The sequence below is a fragment of the Coffea eugenioides genome, chromosome 8 (assembly GCF_003713205.1).
Source record: "Coffea eugenioides isolate CCC68of chromosome 8, Ceug_1.0, whole genome shotgun sequence".
NCBI classification, from domain to species: domain Eukaryota; kingdom Viridiplantae; phylum Streptophyta; class Magnoliopsida; order Gentianales; family Rubiaceae; genus Coffea; species Coffea eugenioides.
In genome coordinates this window covers 45,198,861-45,221,200 of record NC_040042.1, presented here as the reverse complement: position 1 = coordinate 45,221,200, position 22,340 = coordinate 45,198,861, and the positions used below count along the sequence as shown (strand labels likewise).

The 22,340-nt window shown below is 35.7% G+C and overlaps 3 protein-coding genes across 3 annotated transcripts; 2 read left to right on the top strand and 1 right to left on the bottom strand.

Annotated features, from left to right (window-relative positions):
• Positions 1 to 279: 279 nt before the first annotated feature.
• Positions 280 to 3,772, bottom strand: LOC113779815 (O-glucosyltransferase rumi homolog). Its single transcript, XM_027325545.1, has 6 exons — positions 3,227 to 3,772; positions 2,489 to 3,057; positions 1,550 to 1,742; positions 1,273 to 1,337; positions 972 to 1,182; positions 280 to 844 (listed from the first exon to the last, which is right to left on the bottom strand). Exons 1-6 carry the CDS (start codon positions 3,371 to 3,373, stop codon positions 467 to 469), a joined length of 1,563 nt encoding a protein of 520 aa, XP_027181346.1. The 5' UTR covers positions 3,374 to 3,772; the 3' UTR covers positions 280 to 466.
• Positions 3,773 to 12,710: 8,938 nt separating this feature from the next.
• Positions 12,711 to 14,775, top strand: LOC113779854 (protein LURP-one-related 4-like). Its single transcript, XM_027325600.1, has 3 exons — positions 12,711 to 13,214; positions 13,312 to 13,542; positions 14,388 to 14,775. Exons 1-3 carry the CDS (start codon positions 12,978 to 12,980, stop codon positions 14,520 to 14,522), a joined length of 603 nt encoding a protein of 200 aa, XP_027181401.1. The 5' UTR covers positions 12,711 to 12,977; the 3' UTR covers positions 14,523 to 14,775.
• A 5,325-nt stretch (positions 14,776 to 20,100) lies between these two features.
• Positions 20,101 to 20,919, top strand: LOC113779855 (protein LURP-one-related 11-like). Its single transcript, XM_027325601.1, has 3 exons — positions 20,101 to 20,346; positions 20,460 to 20,681; positions 20,785 to 20,919. Exons 1-3 carry the CDS (start codon positions 20,101 to 20,103, stop codon positions 20,917 to 20,919), a joined length of 603 nt encoding a protein of 200 aa, XP_027181402.1.
• Positions 20,920 to 22,340: the final 1,421 nt, after the last annotated feature.

Here is a 22,340-nt window from a genome sequence, read left to right as displayed (position 1 = left end):
GACGACGGACGCTAAATTCAGATCAAGTGTCGTTTCACTTCTCAGCCCAATGCGTGCTGGTTGTTTATTTGGCTGTTTTACAATTCGTAGGTATATTAATAAATGCTCATTAGCTATCCGTTAAAAAAAAACCTATAAAAAATACAACTTCTTCTACCTGTATAGCAAAAAAAAAAAAAAGAAGAAATATTTGTACAAGATTAGGATTAACTAGTCATTAATCACTGCTTTCTACGGAAGTTACTTATTGTGTTTAAGTAGAGATTGCTAATACGCTAATTAAAACAAAAAAAAAAATAGTTCTCTTTTTTGTTAGTATATATAGTACCATCTCGAAAGAAATTGTATATTTTGACTTGCAGCTTTATGCCGGTGTTCTCTCAAGGCCACAAGAATAATCAATATGAGGCCTCGAAAAGAAATTAAAGACCAAAAAAAAAAAAAAAAAGCCCCAAGTCTTGTCAGCTTAAGAAGTTTTGCTCTTGCTACCATTTTCAAGGCTCTCATAGAAATTGTTTTCCCAGGTCTCCACTTGCCGGATTGAATTAGCTTTCCTTCTGAGAAAGGCTCCAAGAACGAGAGGTTCATAAGGAGGGGGCAGACTGCATGGAGAATTCTCGGATGGACTCTTCACCAAGGACTCCAACATGAACTTCTTTTCCGTTCCATTTGAATGGCAAGCCATTGTTTCTGAACATATTTCCATTGCTCCTTCTGGGATTTTTGGCTCAAACCTCAAAAGCTTTGCATATTCATACAATAAATGAAACATGTAATCGTAAACAAACTCCATCTTGAGCTCTTCTTGAATGAAATCACTAGCAGCTTTTCCAATTGCCTGTGCCTGCAAGTATTCAACAGTAATCCGCCATTTAGTCTCCAAATGCAAAAGGGCTAACTAACGAATTTGCTTATAGTCCACATCTGATAAATTAAGCAAATGGGAAAAGCATAGATTAAACATCAAGTACCTTTTGTTTATGGCTGTTACCCCAGTCTACAGCAAACTTGAGCGATCTGCACTTGTCATCATTTCTTATAGGCCAGTAATGATGTACAGGTTGCATGCTTCTCAAGAAAAAATCATAGAAATTGGTATTTACAAGCAATGTAGGGGAGTCACAGGCTAAAATGTACTTCTCGCTAACAGACCATGCATATCCCTCGATGTATATCTTGTATCTGAAGCAAGAAAATTCACTATCCAAATGTTACTTTCATAAGAAGTTAACAGTACCAGGTATATGTATGGTAATTAAGAAAGAAATGTACCTGTAAGTGCATTGACTTGCAAGGTCTGATTGCTTATACCCTTGTTCATACTCACGGATCCAGTCCTACAAAATGTACAATATCACACAAAAACTGCTTCAATCAAGAAAGGATCGATATGATTAATCCATTAAAATGTCAATCTTCACTATCTAAATCCGGGTCAAAAGTGTGATGATTGAGTTTGAATTTTGTAGCTACTTTACATAATGCTTCAATTCACTAATGATGACAGTCATACGAGGTTCCCCATGGAAATTAATTGGATAAAAGTTACTTGGATGAAGAGGCGAGCATTCCAGTCCTCTTTGTCCGAGACATTGCACTTAAGGAGGTCTTTTCTGGTGTCAGCTACAAAAGGGTTTCCCTTCCAGTAGGCATATGGTTCCCTCTTCATCCACTTGATCCTGTTGTTCCCATCTTTTAACTCCTTCAATATATTCTCCCACGGTTTTATGTTAATTTCAGCCCTGCACCCATTCTTTCGGTTCAGCAATTAGCCACAGGAGCCCATCTTCTGAAATGAGAAAATGACACCCACTTTGTGGAAAATAATATCTAGATGTGGGCGCGGAATTGATCCATTAAAGGACAAAATATAATATTACTACTACTCATTATAATGTGGCTTGTATAGTGTATTTATTTATTATCTTCACCACCACTCATTCCTGGCCAAAAGACAATGGACCTCTGGACGCACTACCTACCATTATTCTTGTTCTACAGCCATCATTCCATTAAAAAGCTCCACAGCAATAGGGACCAGATTAAAGCAAATTCAACAGCAGCATTTTTCACAACAGAAGTTACACTAGCGGTTACTGTTAATCAGTGAAAAGGTAGCCTTAGAGGAAAAGTTATTAGTGGTAACCTCCGTTTACCCTAATCAATAAGTATGAGTTGACATATGCTTTCACGAATGAATATGTATTAATTATTTAGTTGGCAAGTTTTTATTGAAATTTGAGCAACTTATGAATTGTCCCATAAGTTGATCATAGTAAAATTTACCGAATCATGTACGCGTAAACATACAGAAGAAAAAGTTAACACCGTAGCCAAGAGAAAATAAATATAAATGTATGCATTTAAAAGTCATACAAATCCCGTCTATCATGCTTGTTATTCATTAGTATTTTGGAAGAAAATAATGGCAAAAAAAGGGCATGTACGGAGTTAACCTCCAAAGAAAGAAAGGGTTAGAAGAACTTACCAGCCCCAAAAAGACCAATCAGGGAAGACTATGTCCAGTGTCCACGGGTCCCCACAATACCGAAATAATGGTGGTGGCGCTTTTGCATTTGGTCCACGATGGCTGCGCGATTGGATAACCGGCCGATCATCACAATCAAACATGAGCTCTAAGTCCGGCAACCTTCCGGGATACCGTCTCAAAAGCTGCAGAATCCCCCACAGTGTAAACACATCTCTAGTCTGTATTGATTTCTTGTATTTTTCCACATAGACCTTCCCCTTCACTATCACCAACCTGAAATGGGCAGTCCCTTTAGCTCTTTCCACCATGTCCCTGGTAATCCCACTGGACTTAAATGGCTTTAGATCTTCATGGATCCAGCGGAAATAATCAGGGCACGTCACATTTGACAATCCATCGTCAGTTTCAGTGAAACCAAACGTTGTTGGATAATTTGACGGGCATGTTTGTGTCAAATTTCCCAAGGAACAATTGAGTGACACTTCAATCTTCCTCTTTGCAGAATTCCTCTGCGGCGTAGAAACAATCATTTGTTGCTTTCTTTCATTACTTACAGCCAAAGTTGTCTGCACAACAACAGAAAAGTACTGGTACTAAGATTTTCAGACAAAGGTAAATTAGATTAGTTTTGAGGTTTCAAGATCTAGCAAGAACAAATATGCCATTTAATTCTTCATGCGTCCATATGGGACGTGGTACTATGTTGAATTGTCTAGATGAGTTCTGAAAACTTACAGAGTTAATCCATGAAGAAGAAATCCACACTGCTACGAGAAGAAAGAGGAGGACCATGATGGTTGCAGAGGTTCTTGGACCCTTTTTCATTGGTGACCTCCAAAACTTTGCGCTTGACAGATCTCTATAAAATCCAGAATTTTGCATGCTTTCAGTTGATGACGACTCTGTACAACTACCAAGATATGCTTTCAATATTTCGGAGAGGCCGAAGTGGTGATGGGAGTCGGATTGAGTAAACGCCTCACTGTTTTTTTCATGTCTTAGATTCCTAAAGCACTGTAGTTATCATTACTTTCTATGATGGGACTCTTTGTGACTGGCGAAAATTAGTGAAGCATTTATGTGATCAATTGTCATTAACGTTGTGCTAAATTGGGCTTCTACTTGAAGATATGGTAGTAGCAACTAGCGAGTAGTATTTTGTGATTTCGGCAGAAAAGTCAAAACAAGCCAATAATTATTCATCTTGGTGCCTAAATTGTCGGTCCAACAAATCAAGCCGTTTCACCTTGAAGAAGGTTTGTATTAGCCCCTTGCCTACGAAATCACATGCACATTCATTCTTGGATGGAATTTTTTGTCAAAATTTACTAATCACAGACCCTTCTATCCCCAAATTGTGGTTTGTGTTAAGTTTATCCTATACGTATTAGACTACATTTATAGAGGAGATAATTCCTAATTCCAATTCCGGAGTAAAATGAAACCACAATTTTTTAGAATAATAGTGCCCATATTTTTCTTTTTTTTTTTTTTTTTTCTAATTTTTGAGTCTTTAGAATGATAGTGCAATACCTCACGTTGGTACAAGCTTTTTATTTTAGCCGACATAGGCCAAGAAACAAAGAATTTTGTGATGACTAAGAGTCAACGCTCCTCCACAACTGGGGATCTGTTTGACTTTTCAGAGTTCCAGAATTTGGTGTTGCTGCAAAGCTCAATCCAAGAATATAGCTAGCAGTTTATGGGAGCATAGATCTCAATGTCTCGGAATGCTTAACCAGATCCATGATCAGCCTAACTATTTGGTGGATAAAAATACATTACCTAAGCCTTTTTAAACAAAAAATATTGAAGGTTTTTAAGTATTGAGGTCATTTTTCCCCCCTAATCAAGTATATATATTGTTTTGTACAGGGAAGCAATAAATTTTTAGTTATTTTTGCATCTCCAGTTAGATAATGTCTTGTCTCACTGCAATTTGATACATCTGGCCGAAGAAGCGCGTTGCATCAATATTATTATTATTGTATCTCTACCTAACAAAGATTTGGGAGACATGAGTAGACTGATGTCCTATTGTGAATTCGCACTTATCTTTGCAAAAAGATTAGCATAAGAACTCCCTTATCATATGCCAATAGAAGTGAAATAAAGCCAATTGTGGTTTGAAAATTCCATATTTTTTTGGTAGCAAATGGAAAAACTTTTTGTAATCTTTGGACAAGCTGAATGCCTGCCTACATGAGAATTCAGGCTCCATCTCAAGAACACGGAAACTCTTACACCAAAAGAGACTTTGCCAAATGGTCGATCAATAAAAAGGTAAACTGTTCGGAACGTAACATCGAAAATAATAAAATAGTATCAACAATGTTTAAGTGTTATAGAAGATTATTTGAAAAAATATATTTAGAATAATACTATATGTATTTTTTTTTATAATGTGATATATGTATGATAAAAAAAGTGATTATAAAAGATAAAAAATGATTATAAATATATTTATAATGTAAGTAAAATAATATTCACAAATAATGACCATTTCAAGCACCAACATCGTGAATAGACCGGCAATTTTGTGACTTGTGATCCATCTCTTATTCATTTCCGGCATAGGTCCTGTCTACCGAATAAAGTTCTACATGGGTTTCCCCAAAATCAATGAAATGTCTTGGCCCATTGTCACATCCAATGAAATGAACATATCCTGCCTTGTAATGGGCTCAGTGCGGATGCAGTGGAAAATGCAACAGGATCATCCGGTCCAACGTAGGAGAAGTGTTCAACAGAGAATTAATCTGCTCTTGGGTATGAGAGGAGAAACTCCAAGTTCTACTTCCTTTTTTTTTTTTTTTTTTTGACATTTTCACATGATTGAAGGTCCTTTTTCCCACACCCCACTCTCCCCCTCCCCCCCCCCCACCCAAAAAAAAAAAAAAAAAAAAAAGAAAAAAAGGCTGCTCCCTTCAAACTGAAAACTCAAAAAAGAAAAAACACCGTCCTTGGGTTTAATGCAGTCTTTGTGTATTTGATTGATGCTGCATGAGACTAGTTAAAAGGAAAATATTATCTGCACTCTCATTTTTGTTAATCATATTCTCAATATCATTTAGTTATATAGTTTTCATTTATTAAATTATATGATAAAACAAATGACGGGAGTGCAAATAATAAAAAATGGAGTTCAAATAATACTTTGCAAGTTAAAATTTTCAAATTGTTTAATGGGTAATTTGTTCGTCTGGTAACGGGGCTGAGCTGTAGACACCAATGTTGTTAGGCTACTAGTATCATCGGTTTTCACAAATAAGAAATCAGATTAAAGTTGTGTGTAATTGTTATATTGGTTTCAAGAATATTTTGCAGACAACAAAAAAAAAAATAAAATAATGTACTAATAAAACATTGCTTGTTTTGTCATTAAGCTACTATTCAAGCGTTGAATTTTTGCCTGCATGATAATCTTTGCTGTATGAGCTGGAACGCGGAAGGGAGACGTGCGATGGTCAGCCAGGCCTACAAATTGCATTATTTGCAATTACAAGAGCAACGACTGTCCTTCAATCCGAGGACAGTAACTAAAAAAATTGCCAAGAGGAAATGACTAAACATAACGTTTAATTCAAAGTAGAGAAACACTGTTTGTTTGTAGCTTTTTCATGAATCAAACTATGGGAAGATGAATCGGTTCTTCGATTCCTTGCCCGGAGGAAATGCCAAAGAAGCCTGAAAATAGCAGGTGGTTGGATTACGTACCAAAATATGCCTGACATTGACCATATCTCTTGTTTAAAATTCAGGAGCCTGCCCACGAAAGGTACAAGTTAGGAGTTCAAGAGTACCCTTCATTCCACTTCTCCAAATATCTCAGCCAATATTCTGGTGGCATCCTCTTGAAATTCTGTGGAATTTGTTTCAACAAGAAACATGGAACAGGTATCAATTAATTCATTTCGACAAAATTTCATCTCATGTTCCAGTCTGCTGATTATTACTTTTGTTTTATTGTTAATAATTATCATCATTTTTGCTAATCGTATTGATTGTGAACGATATGAAACATGTTGCTTCATATCTGCAAATTTTGACCTTATTTTTGGATAATGGATACAGCAAAAGGTGGTGCTGAAACTCATGACCATGAGTGACGAGAAGACTAAGCAAAAAGCGATGGAGGCCGTAGCTGACATTTACGGTAGGTTTCATCAAATATCTTGCTGAACCCTTCAGTTCTTGTATAGCTAGTTTAGAAAACTATGATGTTCTTCCTTTCTTTAACTCATTTGTTGTTTGATTCTGAAATTGAAAACTCTCTCTACGTTACATCGATGGACAGGAGTCGATTCGATTGCCGTTGATATGAAGGAGCAGAAGATAACGGTAACAGGTCAAATGGATACGGTTGCAATTGCAAAAAAGTTGAAGAAAGTTGGAAAAATAGAGATAGTATCAGTTGGTCCTGCCAAAGAAGAGAAGAAAGAGGAGAAAAAAGAAGAGAAGAAGGAAGACAAAAAAGATGACACGAAATGACGAAACAAGCTTAGGGGCAAATTAGTACCAGTGCCTGCAACTCTTGCGCTCCCATATTGAGTTTCAGGTCTCCCCATTTCCTAGAATATAACGTAACTTTGGAATTTTTTGTTTGGGAAAGGCCCCCCCGGCGGCGGGGATATAGTTATATACTTCTTCTTTTGCCAATCTCTCTTTATTATTTGTGACAGAACTATATAGATGTAGTGAGATCAACCTCCTCGGTTTGTACTCTTTCATCTTCATTGCTATTGTGTGCACTTGAAGAATAAAAAAATTTAATTCCATCTCGAAATTTTCGTTGCAAAATGAGCTTCATTAGCGTCTACTGGGGAATTCCCCTGCAACTTTAGATGAAACATGAACAATTAGCCTAGTATTGCACCAGCATTCTATAGAAGAGTGCCAATCATATGGGCCTAACTAGTGATCAAATAACTAGAGATTAGCCACTCCGCTTGTCAGTCTGTACAGAATTTTCAAACATATTAAATCGGGAAATGCATGGTATCAGTATGTAATTACTCTTTCTTTATCTTAAATCTTTACAAGATTCATAAGAACTTCCCAAATCGCGTAAGATCTGACAAAAGATTCGAAGGTTTCATAACGTTTCTTGTTGCATAAGTTCATGTGAGCACAGAAACATAACATGGGAACAATCACGCATCTTGCTGAGTCATTTTGAGGCTAATTTGTCTATAGCAGTATGATATCAAGACTTTTTCCGACCTACCTTTCTTATTACGTACTCCTTTAACTTTCTTTATCTAACTGCATTTGTCAGCATGAGTCATACAGCATGAAGGAATCCGACTCATGCCCTATTAGACAAGTACGTCAATGCCTTGGCATACGACCATTGCTGCCTCAGGAATGTAGTTCAATGCCTTGGCATACGACCCTGAAATGCACTTAAAAAATAAGCACATTGCATATACAATTTGAATTAGAGGAACTTTTAACTAACCAAAAGGATGACTAGTGCTGATAGCAACGTTTTACTGTGGTGCCTTTGTTTATTCAGTTGGATACTCCTTACCTATATCATTGTTTGATCATTGCAAACCATTGAGAGTTCACATTAGTTACATCAAATATATGATTTAAGTTCTCTAAAAACACAAATAGCTAGTATCATTTTCTTGTTGAAACCAATATTATTTGATACCGTACCTTACTTAAGACCGAGATTGAAAGATTCACGAGTTAATTTTGGTAGATGCATGACATTAAGTTGTTAATTAACAGGTTTTTGAATTACTTTTCTAACATTATTCCTTGTCCAAACATGTAATCTCCTATACTGCTGATTACAGCATTTTGTTCAAGAATACTTGAACAGATTAAAACTGCCAATTGATCATTCTTTTTTTTTTTTTAGTTGGATTTGTATATTAGATTTTCTCACGTATGAAATGGAGGCAAACCCACAGGTGGTGTCACAAAAAGAAACTCTTACCTGACACTTTGTCATAGCTCTCATGCAGCTAATAATGGAGATATGTTTTGGTTCTATTGTATTATTTGCATCCCCATGTCATGAGAAGAGCCGGGTAGTTTGATAGATTGTAAACAACCAGTAGGCTGCAATGTTTGGCCCCTTTATATGAACTACCTCAGATCCACATGATCTGTTGTAATGTCTTCGAATTATTTACTGTTTCTGTTCTAAGAAAATTATTGCATTAGTCCTACTTCTGGTAAACATGGACAGTTCATTATTCGTTAATAATCCGAGTCTTTCAGGAGAATTCAGGTTTTTTTTTTAAAAAAAAAAAAAATTTCTTCTTCTTCAATCCCCCCCCTCACCCCTCTTTTATGGGGAGGGGATTTGGGGTGGTAAAATCTTGACATTGCTTCATACTCATTTTTATTAGGTCTGCCTTTTTTTTTTTTGGGGGGGGGGGGGAGGGGTAGATGCATACTGTACAATAAAGGAATAAGCCAAAAAGCCAATTAGTTCCAAACTTAGTTACAAACTCTCCGTTAAAGTATATAGACTTTATAGCTGAGACGTAGTCATCCCTTGACACACATTATACAAGGGCTAAGAAGCTGCAAGTGGACTAATTAACTGATGGAGTTAGAAGTAGATAAGATAATTATATTGGCTAAATGCAGCACTAATGTTAAGGTTATCATTGATTTAGGTGCCAATTATCCAATTACATTTACTTTTTGCCCATAAAAAGGTATTAGGGCCAATTGTGGACAATAGTCCAGCCGGTGTGCCAATTGCTAGCAAGTTCACATACGCAAGATCGCACTTACCAACATATTTAAGAACCAAAATAAATGTTGTGAACTTCGTTGTGGCAATCAACAATCCCAAAAGGTGATTTTTTTCCTTAAGTTATTGTTGGTGTCTAGATTACTTTGTCAAATAGTTAAATATTCAGGATGGTGAAGCTGAGGTAATGTTATGCACTTAGCTCCACAAGGTCTACAGTTCAGTGTCCACTACATGCAAGAGAAAATGACCAATTTCTTTTGGTAAGATAAGGTTTATAGTACTTTGCACCATTACATTGGGTTTAGTCCATTGGTGGGAAATGGGAATAGTCACAACTCGGCTGCGGTATCGGTGGTTATGTGCATATTCTTTAAAATCTTTTTGATAGATTACGAAAGTTTTGCCCACAGTAATTACCTCCAATGCCCATGATCTGATTGTTTCTTTAAATTAAACTGAATAAAATTTTGGCATCTGATTAAGGACTTTAATGTTTGTCACAATCTGAACTCCTTTGTGCAATGTGCATACCGCACATTGATGAAATTATAGAATAACAAGGTAAAGTTGATCCAATACTATTTTCTATCCTAATAAGCTTTCAAATCTTTAGCTCTTAACATGTCAGCAATGGAGAGGCAAATGGAGGAGCCAAAGCTTCCAAACCCATAATTCTGGAGTTGAACACACATAAACATGACTCGACAGATGTCTTTTGTCACCCTTTACAATTTTTTTTTTTATATAGAGAAACCTATTTTAATTTTAACTTAAAAAGGAGATAGAGAAACCTATTTTACTTTTAACTTACAAAGGAGATAGTAGGTGTTCTACTTGTATAGATGAAGGAAAAGATTAAATTTCAGGATTTGGGTGCTACCCTTCCTTTGATCTGCTATTTTCTTGGCCTTACCATCGTGCAGCTCGATGTATCCTCATCATAATTATATCAAATGGTCAATTTGAATTATTTCTAATTTCAGTCTTTGCATAGGACTCTTTTAGATTTGGACTGCATTATAAAAGGTTTTGATATCAATAGCAATGAAGTGATATTATAGGAGTTGGAAAAATTATTCCTTGACCGAAAAGAAGAGATTTTTCACCAATCTTGGATTCCGAAATTGAAGCTGATAATTTCGGTTGACTCCAATCATATGGAATATCACGTATAAAATGAAAGAGACAGCTACAACTTATTTCAGAATTTAGAGACTGGAATGCATTTCTTAAATTATAAACGATATCCCTCATTTTAGAAATTCTACATCAAACTCATGGCAAGTCCCTTTTTCTGTATAGTAAAACTATTTGAATTCAAGAAGTCATGAAATTTGGCCTCATTAGCTAAATTATAATTAGTTCACTTTTGGTGACGAGGAGTAAGCCAGACAAAATTCCTTGGAAAAAAAAAAAGTATCACTGCCCTTAGAGCACTTCAAGAGCTAAACATACATCAGGAGGACGCCAGACAAAGAGAAATACAGTGGAAATTTGGCAATAATACGTTACATTCTTTACGTTCCTTTTACTGTAAGAATCAATAAGACCTTTGGATTTCAGGTCTCATCCATCCATCTATAGCACTTTATAACAATTAACTAACCACATTTCAGATTCAAAATGATCCTGAATGCAGATGATTCTGGCCCTATTAATTAAGCTACTGTATGTACAACTTGCAATATATTAAGGGAAAGAAATTCTTTTGCTAGTTTCATTTCAAGTGTAAAGAACAGGTAAAGAAACAATCTGCAGGGTCCAAAGGGTAAAGAACAGGCTAAAGAAAGAATCTGACGTAAAAATGTGAGATAGCTGCATTAATTTACGATAATGAGAATACAGATTTCATCATCAATCTAATTTCAGATTACCTCATTCTCTACTTATTCTAGTTAGATGAATCAAGTATATTGATTGTCATCATGCATTATAAAATCTCCGAACTTTGACTGTACATGTACCTAATACACTATTCATCGTCGGCTCGAACATCAGAATTCAAATGCCTAATTCAATGGAAGTGGTCTAACTCAATTTTGATAAGAGTGTATCATTGAGTCAGCACACGAATATAGAGAAAATAGTACTTGTTATCTAGACACCTTTTGTCTTTCTTTGTCTTCCAGGAATATTTTACTTGTTGGGATTTGGATCAAATTTGATTAACTTATCTTCTGAACGAGTGCATCATAGTAATCAATTTCCATGATGTCAACTAGAAGTTAGTTTTTTTTTTTTTTTCAATCAACTATAATAGATTAGTTCACTTAGTTTGTAGCTTTGTTCTAATAATGTGCCTTTAAAATCAAGAAAATGATTAACTCATGCAACGTACGACGTTTTTCTTGCCCGCAGTATTGGATGGTCAGGCTCTCATTCGACTTCGACTACATGCATTGGATTTTGTATAATGAGGCTGATTTCAACGGTCAATAATTCGAGTCTTGAATTCTACAACATTTAGCCTTTGTATAATGTACGCCTTTATTACTTATGTGTAACCAAATGGGCTTATTTTCTCGAATTTGGACATCTCACTTGCACTCTCTTTTTTTCTTCCTATTATCCAACCTATTCCTCCCCATGAATAATCAAATGGTTGATATGCAGAGTATATACATTATAAAATGTTTATAAATGAATGTACATTAGATAGACCAAATTGTACATTGAGTATATGTTGTAAACATACTGTCCGTCCAAGATAGTGAGAAAGGGAACCAATCCTAGTTGCCCGTGCAACACACGGTTCCTTACAATCAATGGGTGAAGATGTATCCTGCTTTACTTCTTGAACAAATTGATCCATTCCATTCATTCTGATTTTCATTTCATTTCAGGTTGACCACTGATCCGCCAACCCGATCCTCCTGCCGGGTTGATTTTAATAAATATGCTATTACTCCTTTAGCTCTTTCATTAGTTCATTTTGGCGTACCCGATAAATTTCCATCGTCTCCCAACCAAATTTTTTTAATTCGAATTTCGTCCCCATATGTTTTAGGCTCTCTCCTAAACTAAATCATACATTCAAACTCTTCCCCACGGTTAAGCAATATTGCAATAATACTGAGATCTTTCCTCATTGCGAATGCATCAACATATATAGTAATTTTCATACATTATCTGCAATAACTAGCTTGGGCAGTATCAACCATTCAATATTGCTAGTGGTAAGCATGTGATCAGCAAATTCCAAATGGGTACAGGAATGCTAGTTATCTTTCGGACGACTTTATAACTTCCACCACATGTCGTGCAATTCAGTTGCTAGCTTAATTTAACTGTCAAACAAGAGCCGCTAGTGCTGCAATAAAACGATAAGGGCCAGAAATGAAAGGTCCACTTTTTGCAAGAAATGAGTAGGGTATAACTGATAAAGACTGACTGCACTCAACAAATAAAACATTATCACAAGATAAGAAGCCTAACATTAAGAAAAGCTAACATTAAGCAGTGACGCAGACGAACAGGAATAAACTAATTAAGTTAGCTTTCTCCCATAGTTTTACACATATAAATGCCTAAAACGTGTCTATTTCAGGTATTACCTCTTTCTTTCTGGCTTCTCTTCTTCAGCGGCTCCCTTTCCTTTATAATTTCCTTCTAAGGTCCAACTACATAGAGGTATTTCATCACCTGATCTCCTAAATTCTCAGCTTAATATTCGCCAGTCAAAGAAATTCTTCAATCCCTTTTGAAAATTCTTCGTGGAAAGCTAGAATCAATACTTTTCTTTTCCATCATTAATTTCCAATGGCTAAGGTTCATCCTGAAGCATTCAGTAGTACTTCTTCTAATAGTTACATGGCATCAACCAGAGAAACATATACTGTATGGTTGAAGTCCCTTGTATTCCATGGAAATGGTTGCACCATCTTTAACTCCAAAGGAGAAATTGTCTTTCGCGTTGATAATTATCAAGAGAAAAGTAGCAGTGAAGTTTTCCTCATGGATCTCGATGGTGATGTCCTCTTCTCAATACAAAGAAAGGTAATAATCATCATAGATATGGGCATTTCTCTGTTTACATGATGATTTTGTAATCTTGAAACTCGAAATTTAAGGAGTTACGTTTATTTCCTCGCAGAAAATTCAAGTTTTCCAAAGCTGGAATGGGTATAAATGGAGTAATTCAAAGGCCAGCAAGGAAAGACCATGGATTCAAGTAAGGAAATGTCGTCGGATTCTGGGAGGAAACACGACTAACCGGGTTGCTCTGGGGCGTGATAAAGCTACTGGAATCGGATACAGCATAATAGAATCCCACCGCAAATCGGAATTTAAGATTATAGACAGCGCTGGCCGGCTGGTTGCAGAGGTAATTAATTTAAGATTATTTGGCATTTCCCCCCTCATGTTTTCTAGTATATATATATATATATATATATATATATCATTAGCAGTCTTAAGATACTTAGAGGAGATGTAATGACAAAATTTTGTTACTAGCAGGGGAGGAAAATTTTATAAGCGTTAGTACATTTTGGAGTACATATTTAAAATTTTCAACGATCAATTGACGAATGAATGCAAAAAGAAAAAAAAAAAAAGGTTACTGTTTTATTAATTTAGAGAGGAAGATAATTAAGTACATTTGCTGAACCCAACTAACTTGCATGTTCTTCTATCTCTTTCCATTGAAATGATTATTGGCACTGTGGCAGATAAAAATTTAAGATTTGAGAGACAAACTTAATGTTCATAAGTGTCTTGATGGCGATTGGTGTTTATTGAAAACTAACTCTGAAGACACAAATGGTGAGACTTATCATTGTGTCATTGAATATTGATAGAGAATTTCCACTTTGTGAAGGGTTGAAAGCCAAATTCTTAGTAGGTTTGGAAGCAGTTATCCCAATCGAACCCCCTTTACCCCATCAGTTGAGTTGCAAAGAGAGACATATTGGCCATCACATTTATTCCCCTTTTCTTTCTTTTCGATTTTTAGGTTCGTAATATTCATGTGGTGGGGTTTGCTTGTAAGCCATGCACCGACAACGTTAGTGCCAAAATATTTTTCATTACAGCAAAGACAAAGTTGGAAACCTCTTTATTAATGCGAAGTCTAATTTAATTAGCATATATTCATATCGTAGCATTCAAGACTCTTCCGACATAATAATTAATGGCCCTTTTGCCTAATATCCGCCTTGATGTCTGCAGGCAACACAAAAGAGGTCGTCAAGCGGAGTTCCCTATGGAGATGATGTCCTAACTTTAGTGGTGGAACCCCAAACAGATCAATTGCTCATTGTTGCTCTCATGACAGTTCATGGCCTCATCAATCATAAATTGTGAAGGGTCTGATGCAACCAAGCCTCACATTTACTCATTCATCATTCACATGAGTAAAGATTTTGTATGCATAGGCTATGGAAAAAAAATGAGATCAAACATTATTCATACTTGTACATACTTTGCACCACCAAAAAGCGCAAAAAAAGGAGAAACCTCAGAGCTTGCTGTACATATGATATCAGTTGTTTTGTGAGAAACCATTTCCTTTGATTTTTCAACGAGAATTCAGACACGTTGCTTTTCTTCTTTTCAATTTTAGTGCATGCATGAGGCGGCTTATGGCTACAGGTCAATGAAAATTTCGGCATTCGTGACCTCGATTTTTTTGTCCCGATTATACTTTCGAATCGTGAAATGAGTGGAGTTTCAATTTTTTTTTTTTTTTTTGGGTTTTATGTTAAGATAATTTGAGATGAGCTAGCAGGTTTTGTTCTTTTCCCAAGTTGAGCTGATCCCCCACAACTTTAGTAACACTGCCCTGTCATGTCCATGCTGGTAAAATAACTTATTGTAGAGTGTTTTCTCAAGTAGTCAAGATGTTGGGGCCAATTCTGAAAAAAGAAACTCCATCCATCTAGAAACTAGAATTGGTCAATCGGAAGAACTAATTCAAAGAAGTGATGGACAAGGGAAATAGTCATCACTTGAACCCTTTGTTCAGTTGGCCGAAGGGAATTTGATCTAGACTAAAGTTGAAACCTTAAGAATCATAAAATCTAGATTCAAATTCTCCTTTTCCCTTCTCGAATCTCAGCTTTCTCTTGCTTAGAATTAAAAGGATAAAAAAAAAAACTTTTGTTTAGTTGATCGCTCCTAAGTTGTCAAATTATGCAGCGAATTTCGTATGGTCTGAGAAATTGTTAGTGTCTAGTGAATATTAATTCGTGTACAGTTCTATGAACTCTAATGCTGTAGGCCCACAAATTAATAACCAAATAACAAAGTGGTTTCTTCACCAGAACTTTTCTCGGTAAAGTAAAAAGAAAAAAGAAAGAACACCAAGTTTTCTTCTACTTCATTTTTCTTCAAACCAAAAAATAAAAAAAGGTGATTGTAAAATGTTTTTGGGCATGTCAAATTTGCAACTCATCGACAACCAGCACAAACAACAATATATGGAGGGCCACTGGAGCTTTCCGCCTACGGAAGTTGTTGGGGAGCGATGATTCCTTCAATTATAAGCGCATCAGAAAGTAAGGCACTTCATTTTTGAATGGAGGATCCGTTTGGTTGAACATGATTTTCCATTTCATTTTGTTTTCAATACACATTTGATCGGCATCTACAAATATATTAGCTACAAATATACAATAAGGGAAGCAACTATAATTTGGGTATTATAACACGCATTAATTATGGGCTTTTCTTTTCTTGGATATTCTGCACGGAACTTTGGAAAATTTGGAGTCAATGGCTGTATTTTGATGTGGTATCATACCCTCTGATTCTGTATGATATGATGTGAGTTTGTAAACATTTGATATGGGAATCGCAAGCACACCAAATGAAGAAAACTCAGTAGTTTGGGATTGGAATCCCATTTCCTAACCTCACAATAATGCTGATGCTCTCATCAGCTAATAAAAAAGTATGATATGTTGACATATAATAATCATACAGTACTTTGCAATAAAACCGCCACTCCATTTGAATTGAAGCAATACATAAAAAGCTTATTTAATTTGTTTGACGCAGGTTTGGATGCGGACTGCTGTAATATCGACTAACCAGCTAAATATTATTGTTTTCGAATTATATTTTGCCTAAAATGTGCAAGCAAGAGAAAGTTTATATGTGTCTTTCTTGTTATTATTTGTTGCTATTTTCTGCTCATTAGGTAATTGGGATGTTCAATACATTTGACAAGGCGCATTTAGATTTTAAGGTATCCCATAAATTCAGTTTAATTAACACGTACGGTGTTTCTCAGAGTTAAATTCTTTGCAAATCGAATAGCTTTTAAGCACCTCAATATATATTCCAAAGCTGGATTTCATCTCAGCTTCTTGTTTAGCATTTGAGATAATTAAATGCTATTCTCATTGAAAGGGTTCTTCTTTTGAGTGTTCTTAATTAGGTCAAGATAACAAGTGCGCTAGTATCATGTTATTTGTGAAAGTTTAGTTTATAACACGAAAGTATACTTAGGGGACGGATGATAATGTTGCAATCTTACAGTGAGCTCACTCTGGTGAAATATAAGAGTGGAATAAAACACTAGACAAGCAATTGCTTTCCAAACCTTCCTTCAAGAGAGTTTTGGATGCATCAGAAATGACTTGGCTAGCTATCATATAAAATTGAGGGAGCTAGAAGGATCCTTAGTAGTGGGAGTTCTTAAGAAAGATGCCAAAAGGTTGTAAACTTGTAAAGGAATGGAGAAATGCTAACAATAACTTGATCCTTTTCATCTTTGCAATAAACTAATCGAATTGGATCATTTTCACCTTATCCTCCTCCCTCGTGTGCAAGATAACTTAAAAGATAACATCACATTCCAAGTCGTATTGGATAAACTTGGACTCTCAATACCAATGCTGGATTTATTAGCGAGCCAATAATCTAATCTATAAGGTTTTTTTTAATCTAATCTAAAGTTTTTTGTTAATCTCTCTCTCTCTCAATTTCTGAATTTCTTAATATAGATTCCCTTGGTTTCAAAAAAACAGATAGTTTGATGACGTTGTATACTAGTAGTAAACAAAGTTGTAGCTTTCATGAATTAGTAAGAAATATTAAAAGAACATTGCATTACAAATTTACAATACCTATGCAACGTTCATCAGCAGTAACAAGTCGGAGATTGTTTTTGCCTCCTTCCTTGCCGCCAACGTGGGCTGCTAGGAGAGTAAGCAAGCTGGCTTGCTTGGTTATACACGAACCAATTCTGTCGACCAGGGCACCATAAAAGTTTGCTTCTAAATGGCTGGATAACTTGTTAATTTTGAACGCAAACTAATTAAGTTGGCCTTAAACAAAGTCTAAGGATTAGTGAGGCAAACTCTTGATAAATCACAAACAAGCAAACTTGAAACAAAGACGGGACATGTACGTAGGGCTAAGATTGCAGAAACCAATACTTAGCGGTGAAAGTCTGTTGGAGATCAGGAAATACATCAAACGTGTATTTGTAAATGAAGTTGTACAAAAATCGTAGGAGAGTGTATAATGAATCAGTGAGGTTGTATAGTTTTTTTTTTTTTTTTTTGGTCATAACGGCACATGTCTAACCTACTCCTACTCCTACTCCTAAGGGGGCGGGCGGGGAAGGGGGGAATCTACTCTATGGGAAGGCCCAACTGAGCTGAAAGAACCTGACGAGAACTGAACCACCATCAGATCAGACGAGTGTATCACACACCCGTATGAATTTAGGACAAACCTCATATTGAGTTACATTGATGGGAGGTCAAAGGTTCACAATTAATGTGGTGTTCAACTACTCTAGAAGGAGTTGGTTCAGTGAGATTGTATAGTTTCACAAAGGATTCTTGAAAATAGCAGCCAAAGGCCCAGATTAAAAAACTATGCATAATTTTCAATTCACACGGTAGATATCAAATTTATAAAGTACAAAAGAAAATGCTATTTACCTCGATTTAAGTAACTAGTTCTTACTAAACTCCTACTTATAAGTATTAGGGGTACCGACTATTGAGTAAATAATAAGGTTGTAGCAGTTCAATTCATAAACAAAAAAATCTTTGCAGACCAAAGAGTAGAAAATTAAATCGGGATAATTTCATAAACCTCATAAACCTCCCCTGAGGTTTCTATCAATTCCTTTGAGCTCCCTTGATGTTTCAAAAATTATACTTACTTGTCAAAACAATTGAAAAATATATAGCACAAATATGAAGAAAAAGTGTCAAGTTTTCAATGCCTATGCTTACTATTTAATAAGCAATTATATCACTATAAGAGGCTATTGTACATGGTGCTTTATTTGGGATACATATTCCTTCTAAATTGGAGAGGAATTTATAGTCATAATTCCTTTAGACTTGTGTATTTTTTTATTTGTTGGAACTATCATAGTTTAGTAGTAGTTTTGGACAATTTCTTTTAAATTATGTTGCATGCTTTTGATACAAAGAAAAAGAAAAAGATCAACAAAATACTTGAATCACCTTCTAAGTTGTCCCAAAAAAAAAAAAAGATTTGCTAGTTCAACATCTAATAATGATAGTGGCTAGAGTCAGTATTTATAGTTTATTGTTATATAGTTTTACTTGCAAAAGATAAAAGGAGGTAATAAGAAGAGAAAAGGAAAAAGTAAAAGTAATTATAAATCCCATTCTTTCTATATGCATACCCAGCAAAGGAGTTTTATTAAAATGATAAGGCTAATATTGTCATTTTAGAAGGAAAAGGGAGGTACATGTAATTTTTAAAATCTTGAGGGAGCTCAGTTAAATTACTCAGGAAAGGTTTCTAAATTTATCCCAATTAAATATTGGAGCCGCCATGCTAGAGCAAAAATAACCAGACAGTAAACTCTCGTAGTGTCTGCCTTCTTATGGAAATATAAAATTCATGTAGATCAGGGGAAGGACGAAGTAGATAAGGCCACCACCAAGCCTTTAAGGCTTTGGTGGGGTGGGAGGCAAGGGTTCGGATAGATAAGGCCTCCCACCAATTTGCCACATTTATGGTTCTTCAAAAAATCCAGACGGGTGCACCACGCACCCATCTGGTCCGGTGGTGATTCTGTCCCCATCGGCCTTCCATAAGCCCAGTTAGGTCTCCCTCCTAGATAGAGTAGGAGTAGGAGTAGGATTGACGATTGACCAAAAAAAGAAAAAAAAAAAAAAGGAAGGAAGACGTAGCCATGTTTGCTTGTCTGCCTATAATTTTTGTTTAAGCTTTAAGCATTAATTAATGTGTCCTTGGTACAAAGAGATACCAAGGCCAAAAAATTACCAAAATTTCTGGGGCAAAAGCAAACCAAACGAGCATGGGATTGGAATTATATGAAGTATGGTCAACTTCATATATAACCAAGTGAAAAAGCAAGAGCTGATAGCGTTCGGATTCAAGTCTTGTTATCAGGCTAATAATGTTTAGTTTATATTCCGATTTAAACAAAATTAGCTTTCTTTCTTGGAAGGTTGGGATCCATTTCAAAAGAGATCTATAGAAAGAGAAATTGTAATATTGGTCCAAGCTCCAGATAAGAAATAAAGAAATTGAATTATATATAACTAGTAAGCCATCTCTGACGAATTTCTCTAACATATCGGACCGATCCTCCCTTTGACCAATTTTTTTTTTTTTGAAAAAAAATACGTTCAATTAAAATTGCAGGCATTTAAGGCATGACTTAAAGCAAAATTCAAATATTATTCTGCTGCCTACACTATATGTTTAGCCAATGAAAGATGCATTTGAACTAAAGTTTATCTCAACGCTTTGATTTGGCATTTTAATTGGGCTGTATGAGTAGCATACCACAATATTTTAATGCACTTTTCAACTCTTTTTCCTGTGTCCGGGGAACTACTTATACTTGATACTTCTCACATCTCACCAGGCAGTACCAACACAAACTTCTTTCTTCCGCAAATAGTTCTCATCAATGGCTCGACTTTATCCTCAACCATCTTCTTCTTCATCTTCCTCTTCCTCTTCCTGCTACATTACCTCTAGAAGGGAATCATTTACTTTATGGATGAAATCCCTTGTATTCCATGGCAACGGATGCACGGTTTTTGATTCCGACGGTAAACTCGTCTACCGCATCGATAACTATGGCCAAAAATATAGCCGGGAAGTTGATCTCATGGACGTTGGGGGCAACGTACTCTTTTCTATACGACAAAAGGTACCAAATGCTCGATTAGTGATATCGATAGCTAATTAATTAAGCTTTGCATGAAGAAATCAATGAATGACTAAACTCATAATTATTGTTCGTTTGGTTGTCTGTTTTTGCAGAAAATGCCAGTTTTTGGACATTGGGATGGCTATAGACGGAGTGATGCTGAAGTAAACAAGAGGACACCAAGCTTTCAAGTCAGAAAAATTCGGAATGTTCTCAAAGGAGGCATGCGTACCTATGTTGTTTCTGGAACTGAGACAAGCAGCTATCAAATGCGAGGATTACCAGAAAAATCAGCATTTAAAATAACGGACACAAATGGCAAAGCTGTTGCCGAGGTTAGATTATAGCTGCTATACATGCAATTTATCACCTCCTCCGACCGGAAAAAATCGGCCATAAATATACTTAAGGTGCAATTTGTTGCGTTTAATTTTGCAGGTAAAACAAAAGCAATCATCTTCAGGAGTTAATTTTGGTGAGGATGTATTGAGTCTAGTAGTGGAACCTCAAGTAGATCACTCCTTAGTCATGGCTCTTGTGATCGTCTATGAGTTGATCAATCACAAATTATGATTACTCAACTCTCTTCTCACAAACGTGATGTGCTGCTGCAGCGTGTGCCCCTCATGCACTCGTTGACTTGTTTTATTTCTTCTTTCGCTTCTGCGGAAATTTCTTCTTCTTCTTCTTCTTCTTCATCATCAATATCATCATCATCATCATCATCTTCTTCTTCTTTTAAGCCACTTCTTTGGAAGTTACTTGCAAAGTAACTCATGACAGAGACAACCTTCTATTTTTAACTTCTGTTTTTGTTTATATATACGTAGGAGAAGATTCTAGAAGGAATATTTCTTGTGCTTAATCTTTTTGTTGTATTAAAATTGATTTTTATGAATTACTTTTTTCTTTTAATACTCAATCATGCATCAACCGGGCCAATCTCCGATACGGAGGTTCTTGGTGATTGGAGTAAAATCAGCTGCTCAAACATATTCATGTCATGCTCCAAAGAAAGTGTACTATCTTGTTATTTTAAACACCTGTCCAGCAGAGAACTAATCCCAGCGATTCGGTCAGCTGCTCAACTTTAGAAAAGCCAAATTTATTTAGACCACATGATGCTAACCATCCAATTGTTTGAGGTTCTGGTAGATAATAAAGTACATATATATTATATGCTTGTCGATGTTGAGATTGGACCAAAGTCATTTTAAGTATTGGATTATTATTTGGTCCCAGGAAAGAAATTGAATTATGTTGAAACAGAACTCTAGAGAATCCCTATTAGAAATTGATTTGCTTTCAAGCCGATTTCAGTTTTTCTAAATTGACACCGTTTTCTATGATTCAAGTAAAGGATAATTTTACAAGCCTCCCTTAAAGTTTTCTACTATTGCAGCCACTATTCTTGAGATTTGAAAATTTTCACATACCTTCCTTAGTGTATTATGAAGTAACTATACTAACCTTCATAAACTCTACAACTGGTAAGCAAAAAATGAGATTTAAAAGAGAAAAAAGGAAACCCTTTTTCGTTAACACTTCTTTGTCCAAAAGCTCTAATCTCATCTTATCTAGTGCTTTATATTCTAGCTTCAATTCCTTTAAATAGACTTCTTGCTCGATTTCACAAAGATGCAACCGGCCAATAGTGATGCATTTGTCTAAATGGACTATCTTCACAAATTACTTTATCAAAAAAAAGTCCGAGTACCCAAAAAGATACTTTAAAAACATGGCTCAACTTTTCTTACCAAGAACTACATTGAATATTTTATCCAACGGGTGGTGATATTTGATTTCTTTTACCTTTAAGTTTGTTTTACAAATTAGATAAGAGCAATTAATATGGGATAGTCATTAGTTTTTTGCGTTTACAACATCAATTGTTATCAAAACATACTTTGTAGGGGAGGTTTCTGTAATTTTTCAAATCTTTGGATAGGTGGTTGCAATTATCAAAGATGTGTCAGTAGAGGTTTACGACATTA